Source organism: Sciurus vulgaris, assembly GCF_902686455.1.
Source record: "Sciurus vulgaris genome assembly, chromosome: 11".
Lineage (NCBI taxonomy): Eukaryota > Metazoa > Chordata > Mammalia > Rodentia > Sciuridae > Sciurus > Sciurus vulgaris.
In genome coordinates, this window is record NC_136472.1 from 73,880,564 (window position 1) to 73,895,692 (window position 15,129).

General features: G+C 38.2%; 1 protein-coding gene across 14 annotated transcripts in view; it reads left to right on the top strand.

Moving 5' to 3' along the window:
• The first annotated feature begins 1,709 nt into the window (after positions 1–1,709).
• The window catches only part of EMSY (EMSY transcriptional repressor, BRCA2 interacting), a 75,383-nt gene continuing 61,963 nt past the window's right edge, over positions 1,710–15,129 (top strand). For 9 of the 14 annotated variants that reach the window (XM_079105171.1, XM_079105176.1, XM_079105179.1 and 6 more), the window contains exons 1-5: positions 1,710–1,835; positions 3,466–3,574; positions 9,331–9,430; positions 10,877–10,951; positions 12,282–12,323. In XM_079105171.1, coding sequence (XP_078961297.1) covers positions 3,505–3,574; positions 9,331–9,430; positions 10,877–10,951; positions 12,282–12,323 — 287 coding nt within the window. In that variant the 5' untranslated portion in view covers positions 1,710–1,835; positions 3,466–3,504. The remainder of the gene's footprint in view (positions 1,836–3,465; positions 3,575–9,330; positions 9,431–10,876; positions 10,952–12,281; positions 12,324–15,129) is intronic. The other 5 variants (XM_079105178.1, XM_079105180.1, XM_079105183.1 and 2 more) reach the window with 1 other exon arrangement.

Consider the following 15,129-nt stretch of genomic DNA (forward strand, 5'->3'; position numbering starts at 1 on the left):
TTTCATGGTAAGGCTCAGACAGTTTAAGTCCTTGTCATTCAATTTTTACTGTCATTTTGATATTCCTTGTACAGAAAGGACACTTGAAGGTAAGAAGACCTGGGGTTACACAGCCCAGTTATCAATTCCTAGCTGTGTAAAACTGAGTGAGTTCCTGAACATCTGCATTCTCATTCAGTGTATGGGGGGATCTTAATTACAACTGCCTCACTGAGATGTTGCAAGGCTCAAATTCAAGAATCGATGTTAAATTTACAAAGTCTTCTATTAAGATTTCATTTACAAGGGCTGGGGAGATAGCTCAGTCAGTAGAGTGCTTATCTTGTAAGCAGAAGGCCCTGGGTTCGATCCCCAGCACACAAACACACACAAAAAATGAAGATTTCATTTACCATTTACCATCTTACCATGAGTTCTTAAGCCACTGGCCTCAAACAGGATGCACTGGATGACCAAGGAGGGAGGGTGAGGGAGGGTAGGAAACTTAAATGCTGTTACTTGTTTTCTCTTCTTATCCTCGACTGAAGAACACGAATGGTGTCACACATTTGTATACCGGGTCACAATTTATACAGAACTTTTATCTAAGTTGTACATCATAACATCCCTATAGGGTAGTATTAATCCTCCCTATTTTCTTTCTTTCTTTCCCCCCAGAGCTGGGATCAAACCAAGGACCTCTCGCTCTCTACCCCTCTGTTGCCCGCCCAGCCGCAACTCTGTTTTTCGAGAAGGACACTTTGGTAATAGCAGAGTGCATAACATAAACTCCTTTTGACTTAAGCATTTCTACCTCATCTTATCAAAACGACGAAACTGAGAGGGAGGACAAACACAAAATTTGCTAGAATCTTCAACAATACCAGGCACTGACTTCGACCTTATGGCTCTGAATAACAATATACTGAGCGCCTTTCTGATCTATAAAGTAGGGGTGACAAGACCGTCTCACAATTGTTGTGTGATTAAATAAGAACAAAGGCTGAGGTGAACCTACCAGGTTGTAGTGCCTCAAGTAAATCCCTTCTTTCCTTTGACAGATATAGCACGAGATACCACTATCATTCCCACTTCACGTATGTGGGAACCCAAAGTCGAGAAACCTCCGGTTCCCCCTCTCTACTTGCAACTCCGTAACCCCGAGATCGGGCACGATCTCTGTGATGTCCACTGTTCTCGTGGTGTGGACTCTCTCTTCTGGAGTGGTCGTATGGATGGCCGGAGGCCACTGATATTTGTCCCCACAACTCTGAGGAATCTGATCCTAATCCTCAATCACGCTTCAAGAACGAAGCTACGTTCCTATCATCCCTAACCTCGCTGGAGTAAAGGTCGCCGAGAAGCCTCAGCTCCAAATACCGGCGCCATCTTGGCCGGTACGTGTGACGCCACACGTAGCAGAGAGCGCAGCCGATTGGCCGGGGAGACAGCAGCCGAAGGAGAGGCGCGCGAAGTCGGAGAGTGGAGGGTATGTGGGAGAAGCCAAAGCCAAGGGAACTACAATCCCAGCCTTCCTTGCGCGTGCGCCGGCAAAGGGGAGCGAAAGAGGATGGAGTTTGGATTCGGACCACAACTCCCAGCAGCCCACGCGATGTCCGCCCTTTCAACACGCGAAGGAAAAGAGGGACAGGATGAATGGAGGGCCTTTTGGTGCCCGTTCTTCGAAAGGCGGGAAAGGCGAACTACACCTCCCGACCAGCAGCGCGCGGCTGCGCCTGCGCCCTGGTACCTGTCGCCATCTTGCCCCTTCTGAGGCACCGCAAACAAACCCAATTCCTGGTGTCTCCTAGTCTTGGCGGAGGAGCATTTTAGATGAGCCCCGAAAGGCCGGGCAGGTGGGTGACTCTCAGGCAGGGTCCTGGGAAGAGCTGGCAGGCAGCCAGGGCAAAGGAGCGCCGAGCCAGGCATTCGGAGCCCGGCTTGGGGCGTCCAGCCCCATCCTCCGTTGTTTCCTAACGGGATCGTGGGGCTCCCGGAGGTGGACTGAGGGGAGCTCCGGCAGGCCTGGTGCTGGGATGCCAGGGGTCGGGCTCTGGCAGCCTCCTGGCGAGTCCCGCTCAGGCTGGCTGTCCGCACGCCTACTCTTTCTCCGTTGTCCTCTCCGCTGAGGAGGGAGCGAAGCGCGGATGCCGACTGGAGCCCCTGACACCCGCTGCTGGCCGGAGGGACTTGGGTCGCGCGGGCTTGACATTGGGATCGGCGCTGAGAGGCGCGGGCGCGGAGCCTGGGCGGGCTGCTCCTGTTGTGGTGCTGCGAGAGAGTGCGTGTTTGCAGAGGGGGCGGGGCGGGCTTGCCTCCTTGACACTTGAGTGGGGGAGGATTCTACGAGGTCGGTGTTCCGAGAGCGGGCTCCGGCAACTACTGCCCAGGTTTCTGATGCGCTGCGGCCGGGCGGTGGTTTCTGCTGGCGGGGACGCGTTGGGATGCCGTGACGTGGTGCTCGATTCCGGCGGCCACCGTCCGCCTCCAAGATCCTATCGGGAGGCGGGGACAGGCTTGTGGAGGGAGAGGATTCCTTTGGCTCTGCCCCTTCTTCCTCCTCCCCACCCCTTTTCTTTATGTCATCCTGCCAGCTGGGGCGCGCAGTCCAGTTCTGCTAGCTCTGGGTTAGTTCTGAGCTGAGAGGACTATGGGAAGTAGGGGGAGGGGGCTTAACTTCGGGCGCAGAGTTGGAGTTAGCAGCCCCAGCGCCTGGAACTGGATACAGCAGTTATTTCTGTTTAGTCTTGGACTCCTAGGCTAGATAGTGAGCTCGCTCGCTCATTCATTCATTCATTCATTTTATTCTCCTGCAAACCATTCTTTTTATCTGTTTTACAGATATTTACAGGGATCTACAATGTGCTAAGCACGTATTGGGTATATCCCCAGAGCTGTACTTTTTGTCTTCTAGACTAGAGAATTCCCAATAGGAAATAAGTTCCTGGCATCTAAACTTTTGCAAGTGGTGGTTTAATGACTACAGGGTCTAAGTTAATATTTCATGACTAAGACTTGAGGGGAGAGTTCTTTATTGAGTTCCATTAACCCAAGTGACATGCTAGGAGCCTTACTTATTTTATCTCATGTAATTCAAGAGGAAGTTGAGGGAAGTCAACTAACATGCTCAAGGTTGCACAGGTAGACGCGTCCATTTTCAAATTACATGTCAGCCACAATGAAAGAACTTGACATACAGTGTTCTTGAATACTTATAACAAACTGGGTGGTATTACCTCTGTTTTAATAAATGTGTGTAGGTTCAGAGAGGCCAGTTTGCCCAGGATCACACAACCAGTAAGTTGGAACTAGGAACTAGAGGTGTCTGACTCTAAAGGTTGTTGTGGTCTTTCCAGTGATAGGCTGGATAGTAAACTGTTCAATGATAATTTAATTTTTCACTTGTCAGAAGTTGGAAAATGTGGTGGTAAAACGTTATTGTGAGATATCTTACTGTTTTTACTATTTTGTTTTTACTTCTGATAGGGAGGACAAGCTCTTTGGGGCTACCAAACAGAAACAGCAATGCCTGTTGTGTGGCCAACCCTTTTGGATCTCAGCAGGGATGAATGCAAAAGGATTCTTCGAAAATTGGGTATGATTTTCATTTTTGATGAAATGAAATTATGTTTCATTATTTCATTCTGTGATGGTTTCCCTTTTTATTTGGATCATGGTTGTTTGTATGATGTAATATCTCCTGCTACACTACAGGTCCTTTGGTGATATTGTTTTTCCAGTGCTTAAGATGGTGATTTGTACATAGGAGGTACATGAATCATCATAATATCATATTATGATAATATTATCATATTATGATATAATCACCATAAGAGTAGCCAAGACTCATTGAGAATTGTTTGACTATTCTGGATCCATTACACTCAATATCTCACATAATTCTCACTTAAACCTAAAAGGTGGGGGTTTTGTTTTTTGGGTTTGTTTGGTCCTATATCTTAAAGATGAAGGTTGGAACCCAAGGGAATGCTGACAATAAGTTTGGAGTCAGTATTTGACCTAGGGAATATGATTTTCAGTCACACTTTAGCATATTCTAAACCTTCATGAATGTATGTGTACATACTATTTCTGTATTCTCACTTAATGCAAGCTATGCCTTTTCTAAATTATATTTTATTACTGTCAGTAATAAAACACACTTTACCTTTAGAGTATACAATTTAGTGCTTGTTTTTCCTTACAGCAACCTTTCTCAACTGGCATTTAGGGAGAGAATTAAGTCCTAATGTCAAAGTATCTATCATATATAATGGACTGACTTCTCCCATACATCTAGAATGGTATAATTTGTGTGCCATCCTTGGTAAAAATTGAGAAAAAGTTACCCAAATTGTTTTCTGTGTTCTGTGATTCATATGAAGATCCATGGTTGAGAAATGCTGTCTTAGACTCTAGGGACCTTATTTATCACTGAAATCTCAGGTTAGTACAATAAATGAAATAAGTGAAAAATAACTTGAAAAAGGAGAGCAAATGTTTTGGCAGTGGGCCTCAACTACTTAGATAAAGGACCGGTGATAATTCCTGACATCTGAATGTGTAGTGTTTTAAGCAGCTACTTTCAGGCAAAATTTATTTGCAGTTAAATCTTTGCTTCAATGGAAATCTTTGTTGGGAATTTCTGTATTTAAATCAGATAGAATCATAACTACTCTGACCCTGCCTACTAATAACTCTTGCCCTTTTTATTCCCCTCAGGCTACTCTGAGGATTTCAAACCGCTTCCTAATATTTTAGCAAGTTGAAGAGAGTTATTTTTTTCTGGGGATGTGCTGGAAGATGTCAATCATCCATCTCTTTTTAAAATTGTACCATATATCCAAACTTTTAGTACTAATTTGAAGATAGTTTTCTATACACTAGCAATTAGCATAACTTGCTATCTTTGATTATAAGTGAGACTCATTTCATAGCTGAAGTTGTTACAGAGGAACAGAGAATAGATTGGATTGGGGTTTCTGGGTTTTGGGGCCTTAAATCAAGATATTATATTTAAATATAAAAACGGTAACCTGGTAACTGTTAAGTCGAAATTTATCCCTCGCTCTTCTCATAAATGGCCTGAGGTGATCTATAAAATGGTTTGGTATTCAGTGACCAAGAAAACCCCACAAAATCAAGAGATTAAAATCTTCATGTTCATTTTAAGCATACCAGTGAAGCTGCCCAGACCAGTAAGGGTATTCTACCTGAAAAGCCGAGAAGTATCAAAGGTGTCACTTTGTAGATGTGATACTTATCATTCTGTCATTACAATGATGGAGTTAGGAAATTTGCCCAGATCAAACAGGGGCTGGACACAGGATTAGTATCCTAAAAAGAATGCTGAATTTTTGATGCACATGCTTTAAAATACAGTAAATAATGCTGAACTTTTAGGTTTATGTGTAGATTCTCTGGTCTTAGAGCATATCAAGGTGAACAAATCACCCAAGATGAGCCATGGTACTTACAGGTGTTAGGATCAGATTAACCCATTCATGAGCTCCCCCTCGCACACCAAGATGATCCTTAATGAAAAGGAACAGTTGTTCCTAAACCACAAAAGAAGGTTGAGTGGAAGAAAAATGTAGCACAGGAGAAACTGAAGAAACAAAAACGTCCAGTACAGAAGTGAATTCATCATAAATAAATGCAAACAAACAAACAAAAATTTTAGAGCTGTGTGGGTAATGCTGCAATAGAACTGTTTCTATACAAAAGAAAACAGCCACCCTACATGGTGATATCTTCAATGACACTTTGGGAAGTGAGCCTTCTTAGTGATTTGCCAAAACACTTCCTCCCCACCTGTTGGCTCATTATCATAACAAGGAACCTTTGAATTGCCTTCAAATGCTAGCTGTAGGTCCAAAGTTTAGAGAAGATACCTTATTTAAAAATTGATTTAAAACAGTTTTAAGATTAGTTTTGTCCTTTTAAAAATAGTTATGATAGTTATAAACCATTTTAATGTAAGATACTAAAAAATTTTACTTAATTATCAGGAAATTGGGATAGAGAATTTATGATGCACTGAATGTACCAGTGATACGTAGATGCTTTTTACTTTCTGTGCTGCCTCTCCCTTGCCCTAATTTTAAGAATACTCCTGAGCTATAACACTAACATGAGGCTTTATGGATTAGTATAATTGAATAGCTGATTTGTTTAAATGGTGGCTTGAGGGCCTTATAAAAATGGTATGACTAATCTTTGGTTTTTGAGGTGTTCTCATTTATCATGTCATTATACTTACTGTGTTGGCATTAACGCTATATAATACCAGAGAGGCTGGGGTTGTGGCCCAGTGGTAGAGTGCTTGCCTGGTGTGTGTGAGGCTGTGGGTTCGATCCTCAGCACCACATAAAAATAAATGAATAAAACAAAGGTATTATTGTGTTCATCTACAACTATAAAATAAAAATAAAAAAAATTTAAAAAATGCTAGAAATGCAACCAAGTTTAAAATATATCAGGATTTGATAAGATCCATAAAAATGATTGTCAACAAATGTGAAGAAAAATTGGGATGCTAGAAAGGGTTCATTACAGTGAGTGAATTTCTGGAGGAAGTGCTGTGGATTGCCCAGCTGTGATAACTGGTCAGAGTCCTGGTTTTGTTTGTGTGAGGTTACTACCTCCTAAGTTTGTGTACAACATTTTAGTTAGATTTAAAATGAGACTTGAGCCAGGTACAGTGATGCTGACCTGCAATGCCAGCAATTTAGGAGGCTAATAGAAGGATCCAAGTTTGCGGTCAGCCTCAGCAATTTAGTGAGACCCTCAGCAACCTGTCTAACAATAAAAAAAAATAAAAGAACTCAGATGTAGCTTAGTGGCAAAGTGCCCCTTGGTTCAATCCCCAGTACCAAACAGAGAGAGAGAGAGAGAGAGAGAGACTTAAATGTTTGCCATATTTTGTTTTCTTTGAAATAGTGTCTTGATCACCCTAATTTCCATAGGTTGAAAGGGAATTTCTTTTTCTTTTTCCTCTAACCGCCTCCTCCCTCTGATCTCTCTTTTCTTTTTATGGCATTGCCATTCTTAATACTTTGCAAACTGTAAAACTTGACTTTTTTTTCTTCTGCCATTACTTCCACAATCAGTTAGTTACTTTGTCCTAGTAAATAAAACTTTTTAGGCAGGAATTAGAAAGTTTTCTTAGCCTGGCTACAAACTACTTTTCCATTTTTATCTTTCTTTATTACCTTACATGTGTGAATAAAACCTTTATAATAGTTGTTTTTATGTATTTATTAGCTCCCTTGTTGGATTTTAATCAACAAGAGGGACTTTCGGTCCTACAAGTATTTGTCGTGGCACCTTGTAGTAGTAATATTCAATTAGTAGTTTGATTTGAATTAGCGACTATCCAAGACAGATATTTTACCTTTCTTTAGTGTAAAACTCTCAAATATAAGTTACTAACTGTTTTTGGACATTAACTGAAGTAGTACAAAATGCTACCTACTCTTCTACCCTCTCTATTTTTGCACATTTGCATCCTCCCCTCCCTACTTGGAGCACAGTTCTTTTTCTGATTAAAGCTTGTGTTTCCAGACTAGAGGATGTGTTTCTCTTCTGTGCCTTTACCACTGTATGTAAACTGTATCATAATTGCCTGATGACTTGTTTCACTGTAGCTGTATCCGACAGTTAACTCCTTGAGGGCATGGCTTAACCCACTATCTGGCATGTATCTTTATTGATTTGTTGTATATTCTATAAATGGGAGCATTAACATTTAGAATATAGTGTGGTTACCTTCAGTGCCTTTCTGTACTCTATTCTGGGTCCATTTTCCTTGAACTAAGTATTTCTTTTACTACTTCAGAGCAGCAGAGCCTTGTCCTTCAAGAGAAACTATAAATGTCTATAGTATCTAGTATAGATTGAACATTCAGGATGGTCACACTTAGGGTAATTCAGTTGGACCCGACATTTCTGTCTAATGTAATTGGACTGCTCTTCTATATAAAGCTTCTTTTGACAGAATTGTGAATGATAAGAGCTGAATGAGGCTATTGGTTTATTATTGGTACAGCATCTAGTATGTAGGCATGCCCATATTCATTTGTCCCACATTTATTGTCTATTGTGTCAGGCATTAGCAAATGGTAAATACTTGTAGCAAATTTCTCTAATCTGGATATTTATGTCCCACCATTCTATTTTGTTCAAACATACCTGTTTCATAGTCTTGATGGCTGAAAGCAACAAATATTATTTCTTTCCATTCTATAAATTGCTGGTGTTGTCTGAGCTCTTTCAAATGGCTTTACTTAGCTGAACTTAGTTGGGGACTAGGTATAGCTAAGATGATAGGACCTCTTCATGTGGCCTTTTATTCTGGGCTTCTTCACAGATTGATGATCTTAGAGTTCCAAGAGAACAAGACTTCAAGTGCAAATGCTTTGCAAGCCTCTGTTTGCATCCTGTTTTCTCATATTCCATGGGTAAAAGCAAGTCAGTGAGCCTAGAGTCAGTGTGGGAGGGGCTGTACAAAATCTACATAAGGAGGCAGTCATGTTTCATTGAGGGCCCTTGAAAACTTTTACTTTTATATTTTAACCAGTACTGGGGACTGATGGTTTCATTTCATAATGGAATGATGTAAAGAGTGAAATGTAAAGAGTTTCTATATAAAGAGTGAAATGAAGCTGTTTGGTATTAGAATTCAGTACATTATGTCCCTTTTCTTGGTAAGAACATTTTGTTTCCTTACTAGACATTTTGATTATAGTTTTTGTAGGTAAAGAGGATCTTAGATCTGGAATGTACCTACAAAGTATTTTTTAGGTAAGGAAACAGGTTCAGAGATGAGAAAGGACTTGTCCAAGATCACATAACTAGTAAGCAGGAGTGCTGAAGCCAGTATTTTGGTTCCTTATTTCAGTTGCATGGTACTTACAGTACTCTAAATTACCCAGAAGTCAGGTGGAGTATAGTTTAAATTCTTAGGCATGCTTAAGGAATTATTTCAAGGGTTCATCAGTAAAGGTACCTTTCAATAATGCTAAGAACTTCTCTTATCATCCTTATTACATAAGGTGAAACTTACTCCAAGTTGTTAGTAGCATGTGAGTTAAAGGCTCTTCAGGGATGGTATGTGAGATTTTTATACCAAAACCTTTTACATATATGATTGATGTGAGACAATAGGAAATAAATGATATAAATTATAAAAGCCACATTTTAATCTTATTAGATTCAATTTCTGAAAGGAATTTTGAAAATATTTGCATTTAACTGATTTTAGGTTTCTAGCCCTGAAATTTTAACTATGCATAGTCATAGTATTAAAATATTAAGGCGTATCTTGATAAAATAATTTTCTTTTTCTAGAATTGGAGGCATATGCTGGAGTTATCAGTGCACTTCGGGCACAGGGGGATCTCACCAAGGAAAAGAAAGATCTTCTTGGAGAACTCTCAAAAGTTCTTAGGTAAATTATCATAAAAGTTTGGGTGATATGACTCTAGACATTTCTTTTTGTGGGGGTTCATTACTTTTCACTCTAAAGTCGAAGAACAGAGTTATTCAAATTGTTGGTGTTTAGAGATCCTATTTCAGTTGTTTGCTCTATTAGAGAAAATTGTGCAACTTACCCTTTATTTTGTAATCCATTCAGAAAGGGTATAAAGCAGGCTGTTTTAATTTTGGACTTCTTGGGAAAGGAAGACATAGGTAAAGGAAAGAAGAGGTGACAGCAAATGAATATAAGATCTAGAGTGGCATTTGTTGGAGGGAAGGAAGGGATGCAAGGAAAATATCTAACATGTAATTGGATGGTGGTTATACAGTCATAACATTAAGCAAACTGTCCCTTTAGCTTCACTAGAGTGGTCCTTGAATCCAATAAAATATTCTGATGAAAGGAATTTCCTTGGTACTTTGTTTTGATCCATTCTAACTAACATCTTGAGCTTTTTTAGAAAATGTTTTTTAAATTGAAGTTTGCTTTCTGCATTTAAACCCATCTTGTCCTATTTTTTTTTTTTAAGTGGAAATATGGAAGAGACTTTTCCTATTTCACATTAATATAGGGGTATTGTTGAGCCAAATTCTCAGTCTTATTGTTATGTTGTTTATGTTTCCTTATAAATTCTGCTTTTTAGCCCTTTAAATGTTTTGGTCCATGGTATACCTCTGGCTTTAATTAGTAAAAGTCCAATTGGAAGTGTGGTATTCATTTTATTATTTATGAATAGAATGGGTTTAGCCTTTTTTAAAAAATTGTTTAATATTAACTTTATATGTATTCACTGTAGGCAAAGGATCAATATAAGCACATTTTTACCACTGGTAACATAAAATAATGTAGAAGACAGCTGAAATAATGAGTAATAAAAAGATTATTGCTCTGGTGTCAAGTTTCATAGCACACAGCATTATCTTGCCACTGTTGTTTCTTTATTATATTCACTAAACATGAAATTATGGACACTTAAGCTTTAGAAAAGACTTTAGAAGATTTTGTTCTAAGTGCCCAAATCCTCTTTTCATGCATTGGTCAGTCAGCAGTCAGCAGTCATGATTAGGAGGTCATTGAATGTCTGTTTGCATATTTAGATAAACAGAAGCTCTGCTAATCTTGTCCAATTCTGAAGATTTCTGAGATTTGGAAGTAATACCTTGATATCAGGCTGATTTTTCTGTCTATGATTTCTAATTTATAGCTAATTTTTTTCTGCATTTACACGGAATCAGTATGAATCCCTTTTCTAAGACTTTGAAGCATTTGGAGATATATATTAGGCTCCTGTCTATATCTTTTCACAAAGCAGTCTTGTCTCCTACGCCCAACAAAATGTTGACTTAACCATTAATGAAAGTATAGAAGAGAACTGCCTGCTTGGCAGAGTTCTATAATGGCTATTTTTTTTCATAGCATCTCAACAGAACGCCATCGTGCTGAAGTTCGGAGAGCAGTAAACGATGAACGGTTAACAACAATTGCACATAAGTAAGCCATTAGTTATACCACCCTGATTTTTTATGATGTAGTATAACATAGTTTTGAAACAGTCTTCCTATTGTGTAGCAGATTCCTGAGTCCTTTATCTTAATAACAATATCTTTATACTCAGGGACCCTGACTATAGTGGTAACTGTTTATTCAATTGGTTATGTTTTTTGCATTTTGTTAGGCAAAGTACTCAGGTCAAGCCCTGTTACAAGGTAATCTCTGTTTAACCAAAGATCACTTCAGGTTAGCAGATGATTCAGTTACTTACAGCTAAATAACAAAATAATATGCCTCCTCAAATTGAAAGTCCTAGAGGTTCTTTGTAATGATTTTTGATATGTATATTACTTAACAAATAGGCATTATAACTCTTTCATATCTGGCTCTAATTATTTCATGTATTTTGAGATTCAGAAAATAAGACTAAAATGTATGTTCTACTTTTAAGAAATATGAGTATATCTTAATTTACCTTAAAAAGCTAACTAAATAAAATGATAACGGATTCTTATCAAATTGTTTTTAGATCATTAGAACTGACAGATGGGGTGGAGGGTAGTAGAGGACTGAGGGCAGGAATCAAGTATTAATTGAGTTGTATGGAGACAGTGCCTCCTAAAGAATAGAAAGGAACAAAATGATCCTTTCATCGTTAGTATAAGATAGAAACATTTCATAAAATGTTACAGTATAATTCATTTGTTTTTTTATTTTTATGTTTTAACATTAAATAAACTAAAGGAAAAAATTCAATGCATTTCCATAATGCGATAACTTAAACTATGTATTTAAATCAATTGGCAGAATTTGAATTGACCTTAAAGATCCTTTAACTTTGTGTTGTGCTTCACTGTCCCTCATTTTACTTAACACATAAAATGGGGTGCTGTCTTTTTAACAGCATAGTTTGAAAGTTGAGCTGTTTATCCTGCAATTTTGAGATTCTAAAGTGGGAGGTATGCACTGTAGAAATTTTGGAAATTTTCCGTTAGACATTTAGGATTTAGTTGTTAGGGTAACATGATTGAAACATTCAAATATTGATGTGTTCCTTCCTTAATTTGTTCCAAACTTCTGAATTGGGATGCTCTAAAAATAATAATGATAACTGACCTTAGATTCTATTTTGAGAACTGGTATTAGGAAACTTATGTGTTAGATAATAACAGAAAACAGTAGCTTGTGTTCAGAGGCACTTAGAGACAAAATTAGTACTTTAGAAGCATTGGAACAGTATTGTGGGCAACTAGTTGTAAGTTGATGCATCAGTGTCATACTTAAAGGATAACATTTATTTAGTCTCCTTTTCCTTTTTTCCCCTTTAAAGAATGAATTTATCCTTATATTTGGGTGAAAGACCAAGTTACAGGTATGCAAATAGGTTATTATTATTTCAGGCTTTTTCTTGTATTTATTTCCAAATTGAAGCTCTCAATTATTCAGGGGCACATCATTCCATTTATGAATTAACCATGCCCCTTGCTTTTCCTTCTCTTCCCCTCCTCCCCTTCCTAATACTGCCCACCCTTTAGCCATTTTGCTGCTTGGGAGTACCTCTAGTCAGAGGGTGGGAAGGGAGAGGAGGTGAAAATTTTAATTAGTCATTTTATTACATGTTAGTTGTCTTGGAAAAGATTTGGTGGAAGAATTTACTAGTATTTGCCAAAATATTTTTGGATAATATATGGGTTTCTTTAATCTATGTGACCTCTCCCTTTCCCTCCTCTCTCCATTAGCATGGATAATTGAGAGTTGGCTTTTATCTGCCTGTGTTTCCTCTTTTTTCTCTCCTTTCTGATTTCTTTAATATATGAATTTCATTTTTTGAAAAAAGAGTTTACTTCAGTGTATAATTTTAAGCTTCTTAGGTCTTTCTATATTCCTGTTTTAATATTTTACATTGTGGTTTTAGTTTGACCAGATGTTGTATTTATTTGTTGAGCCCAGGGGTCAGTGAGTGGGGACCGATGACTGCCTTCTTCCCCACAGAAGTAGCAACAGAGCCTAGTTCCAAAGATTATCTATGGGAGGGCTTCATACTCTGAATTTGTAAAAACAACTAGAGGAATGCATCTGAACTGCCTGCATTCCCTTTCTCCTCTCTTTTCCCTCCCCCACTCAATACTGCAGTTTAGGCCAGAAAGAATGTGGTTGAAAGGTGATGAGAAAGCCCAGAAGAGAATGAGCACAAAGGAAGGAGAACAAAAGGAGTGGGGTGTGTGGGATCAAAGCGAAGCCATGCTTGTGGCTTGATGCATATAGCACGTGTTTATTGCTTGGCACCAGGCCACTTACTAAGTTTGATACTGTAATTCAGTTTTGAATTAGAACAGAATATTAAAGTCTCAGATTTTTTTTGTTGGGCCACTCTTGCCTGCTTTGTCTCTACAGTAAGAATAAAGTGGCTCTCTGGAATTTATGCCCTCTTTAATCCTTTCACCATCAGTCAAATATTCCCAGGATACTGTGTTTCTGTGTGAGGATGAGAATTTTTTATTGGTGGTACCCGGCACGCCAAAGGATGGATGGGGGTGGGACAAGGTAGTTTCATTAGTATCATTTTAGATTTCTTAGAATAAGGGCTGGAGCAAGGTTTCCACCCTCCTTTGTCCTACTTAGTATAAATAGAGAGGCATGCTTGTATCTACACTGGTATCCCACTGAAGCCCTTCAGTAAGATATTTAGAGTTTGTAAATTCAGTTTAGTTGACTTGTGTAACTAATGCATATTTACACCCTAATTACTAAGCAAATAGGAATTTTGATCTAATTCTAACACAGTATTTAATTTTTCACTCACTTAAAAAGTTTGAGCATGCTTGCATGAGTGGAAATTTGGAAGATTTATAGATCTAAAAGTTGCAGTTGTGCCTTTTGCACTGTAAGTTTTGTCTTTTCAATAGCATATATTCATGTGCTTCAGATTATTAATCTTCCATAATTTCTGCCACCATTTAAAGAATGAATCAGGTAAGTGTAGACATCACTTTGCGTGGTAACTCACACCAAGGAAGTTTATTAGTGATACTCTAATAAAATGTTAGCAAAATAGAAGTAAGCCAATAAAATACTAAGTAGCTTTTAGAAATTTTTTCTTTAACAGTTAGCTATACTCTTTTGTGTCTTTCTTGTTCATGCCACTTTTTCTTTTCCAACTAGCATCAATATGGAGTTTATGTAATAAATTTGTGAGGGTTATCAGGATTTCAGGAACTCCTCTTTTCCTTGTCTAGGATAGGACTGTGTTAAAGTATAAGGGAATTTATAGATTTTCCACAGTAGCCCAAGTCGACTAATCAGCTTCTAGAAAGTCTTTTCTGAACTGATGTCCTTCTTAAGCTGTGAAGTGATTTGTTCATAGTGAAAGTTGGTAGTCATTAGATAATAGTGCACAAATTGGTGTAAATCAAGGGCAAAAGTTAGACGTAAGAGCCATTTGGAAAATTTTATACTTTCTACTGATGTAAGCAAATAATTTCAGTAGCATGATGTGTGCTTGTTGAAGGAGACATTTATTAGTTGTGGGACCTTAGGCAAGTTATTGCACTGCTCTGTAATTCAGTTTCTTCATCTATAAAATGGAGCTAATAAGACTATCAACTTCATAGGCTATTGAGAGAACCTACATGAGTTAATACATATAAAATGTCTAGAATAATGCCTGACATATAGTAAGTCCTTAATTGATTTTAATTATCATTACTGCCATCATAGTTATCATCATCATTGTCATAATTCCACTGCCCAATAATAAGGGCTTTTTTGTAGTCTATCTAAATCTAAAGAATCAGTGAATATACTGAGTCTTAAACTCTAGGTTAGGTTGTATAATCTGTGGTTTCAAAAAAAGTCCAGAAATATTTCTGATTTAGTGAAGAGATTGTTTCTGGGTAAATAATTAGGGTCTTTCATGGAGCCATATCAAAAGAACTGATAATTGTCTTTTGATATTGCAATCTCTGGTCAGATTCCTGGAATAAAACTTGTTCAAGAAATTTAGGGTAGAAAAACTTAGAGTGGAATCTGCTTAGAGACAGTCAAATTGCCTCAAATCCCTCTTAGAGTGAAGGGTGGTATAAATAAAAAAAATACAATAGTAGCAGATTTCTTTTACCATTCTTATATCTGGTCTATTTTTAATAGGAAGTTTAATATAATAATGTAATGAACATTGA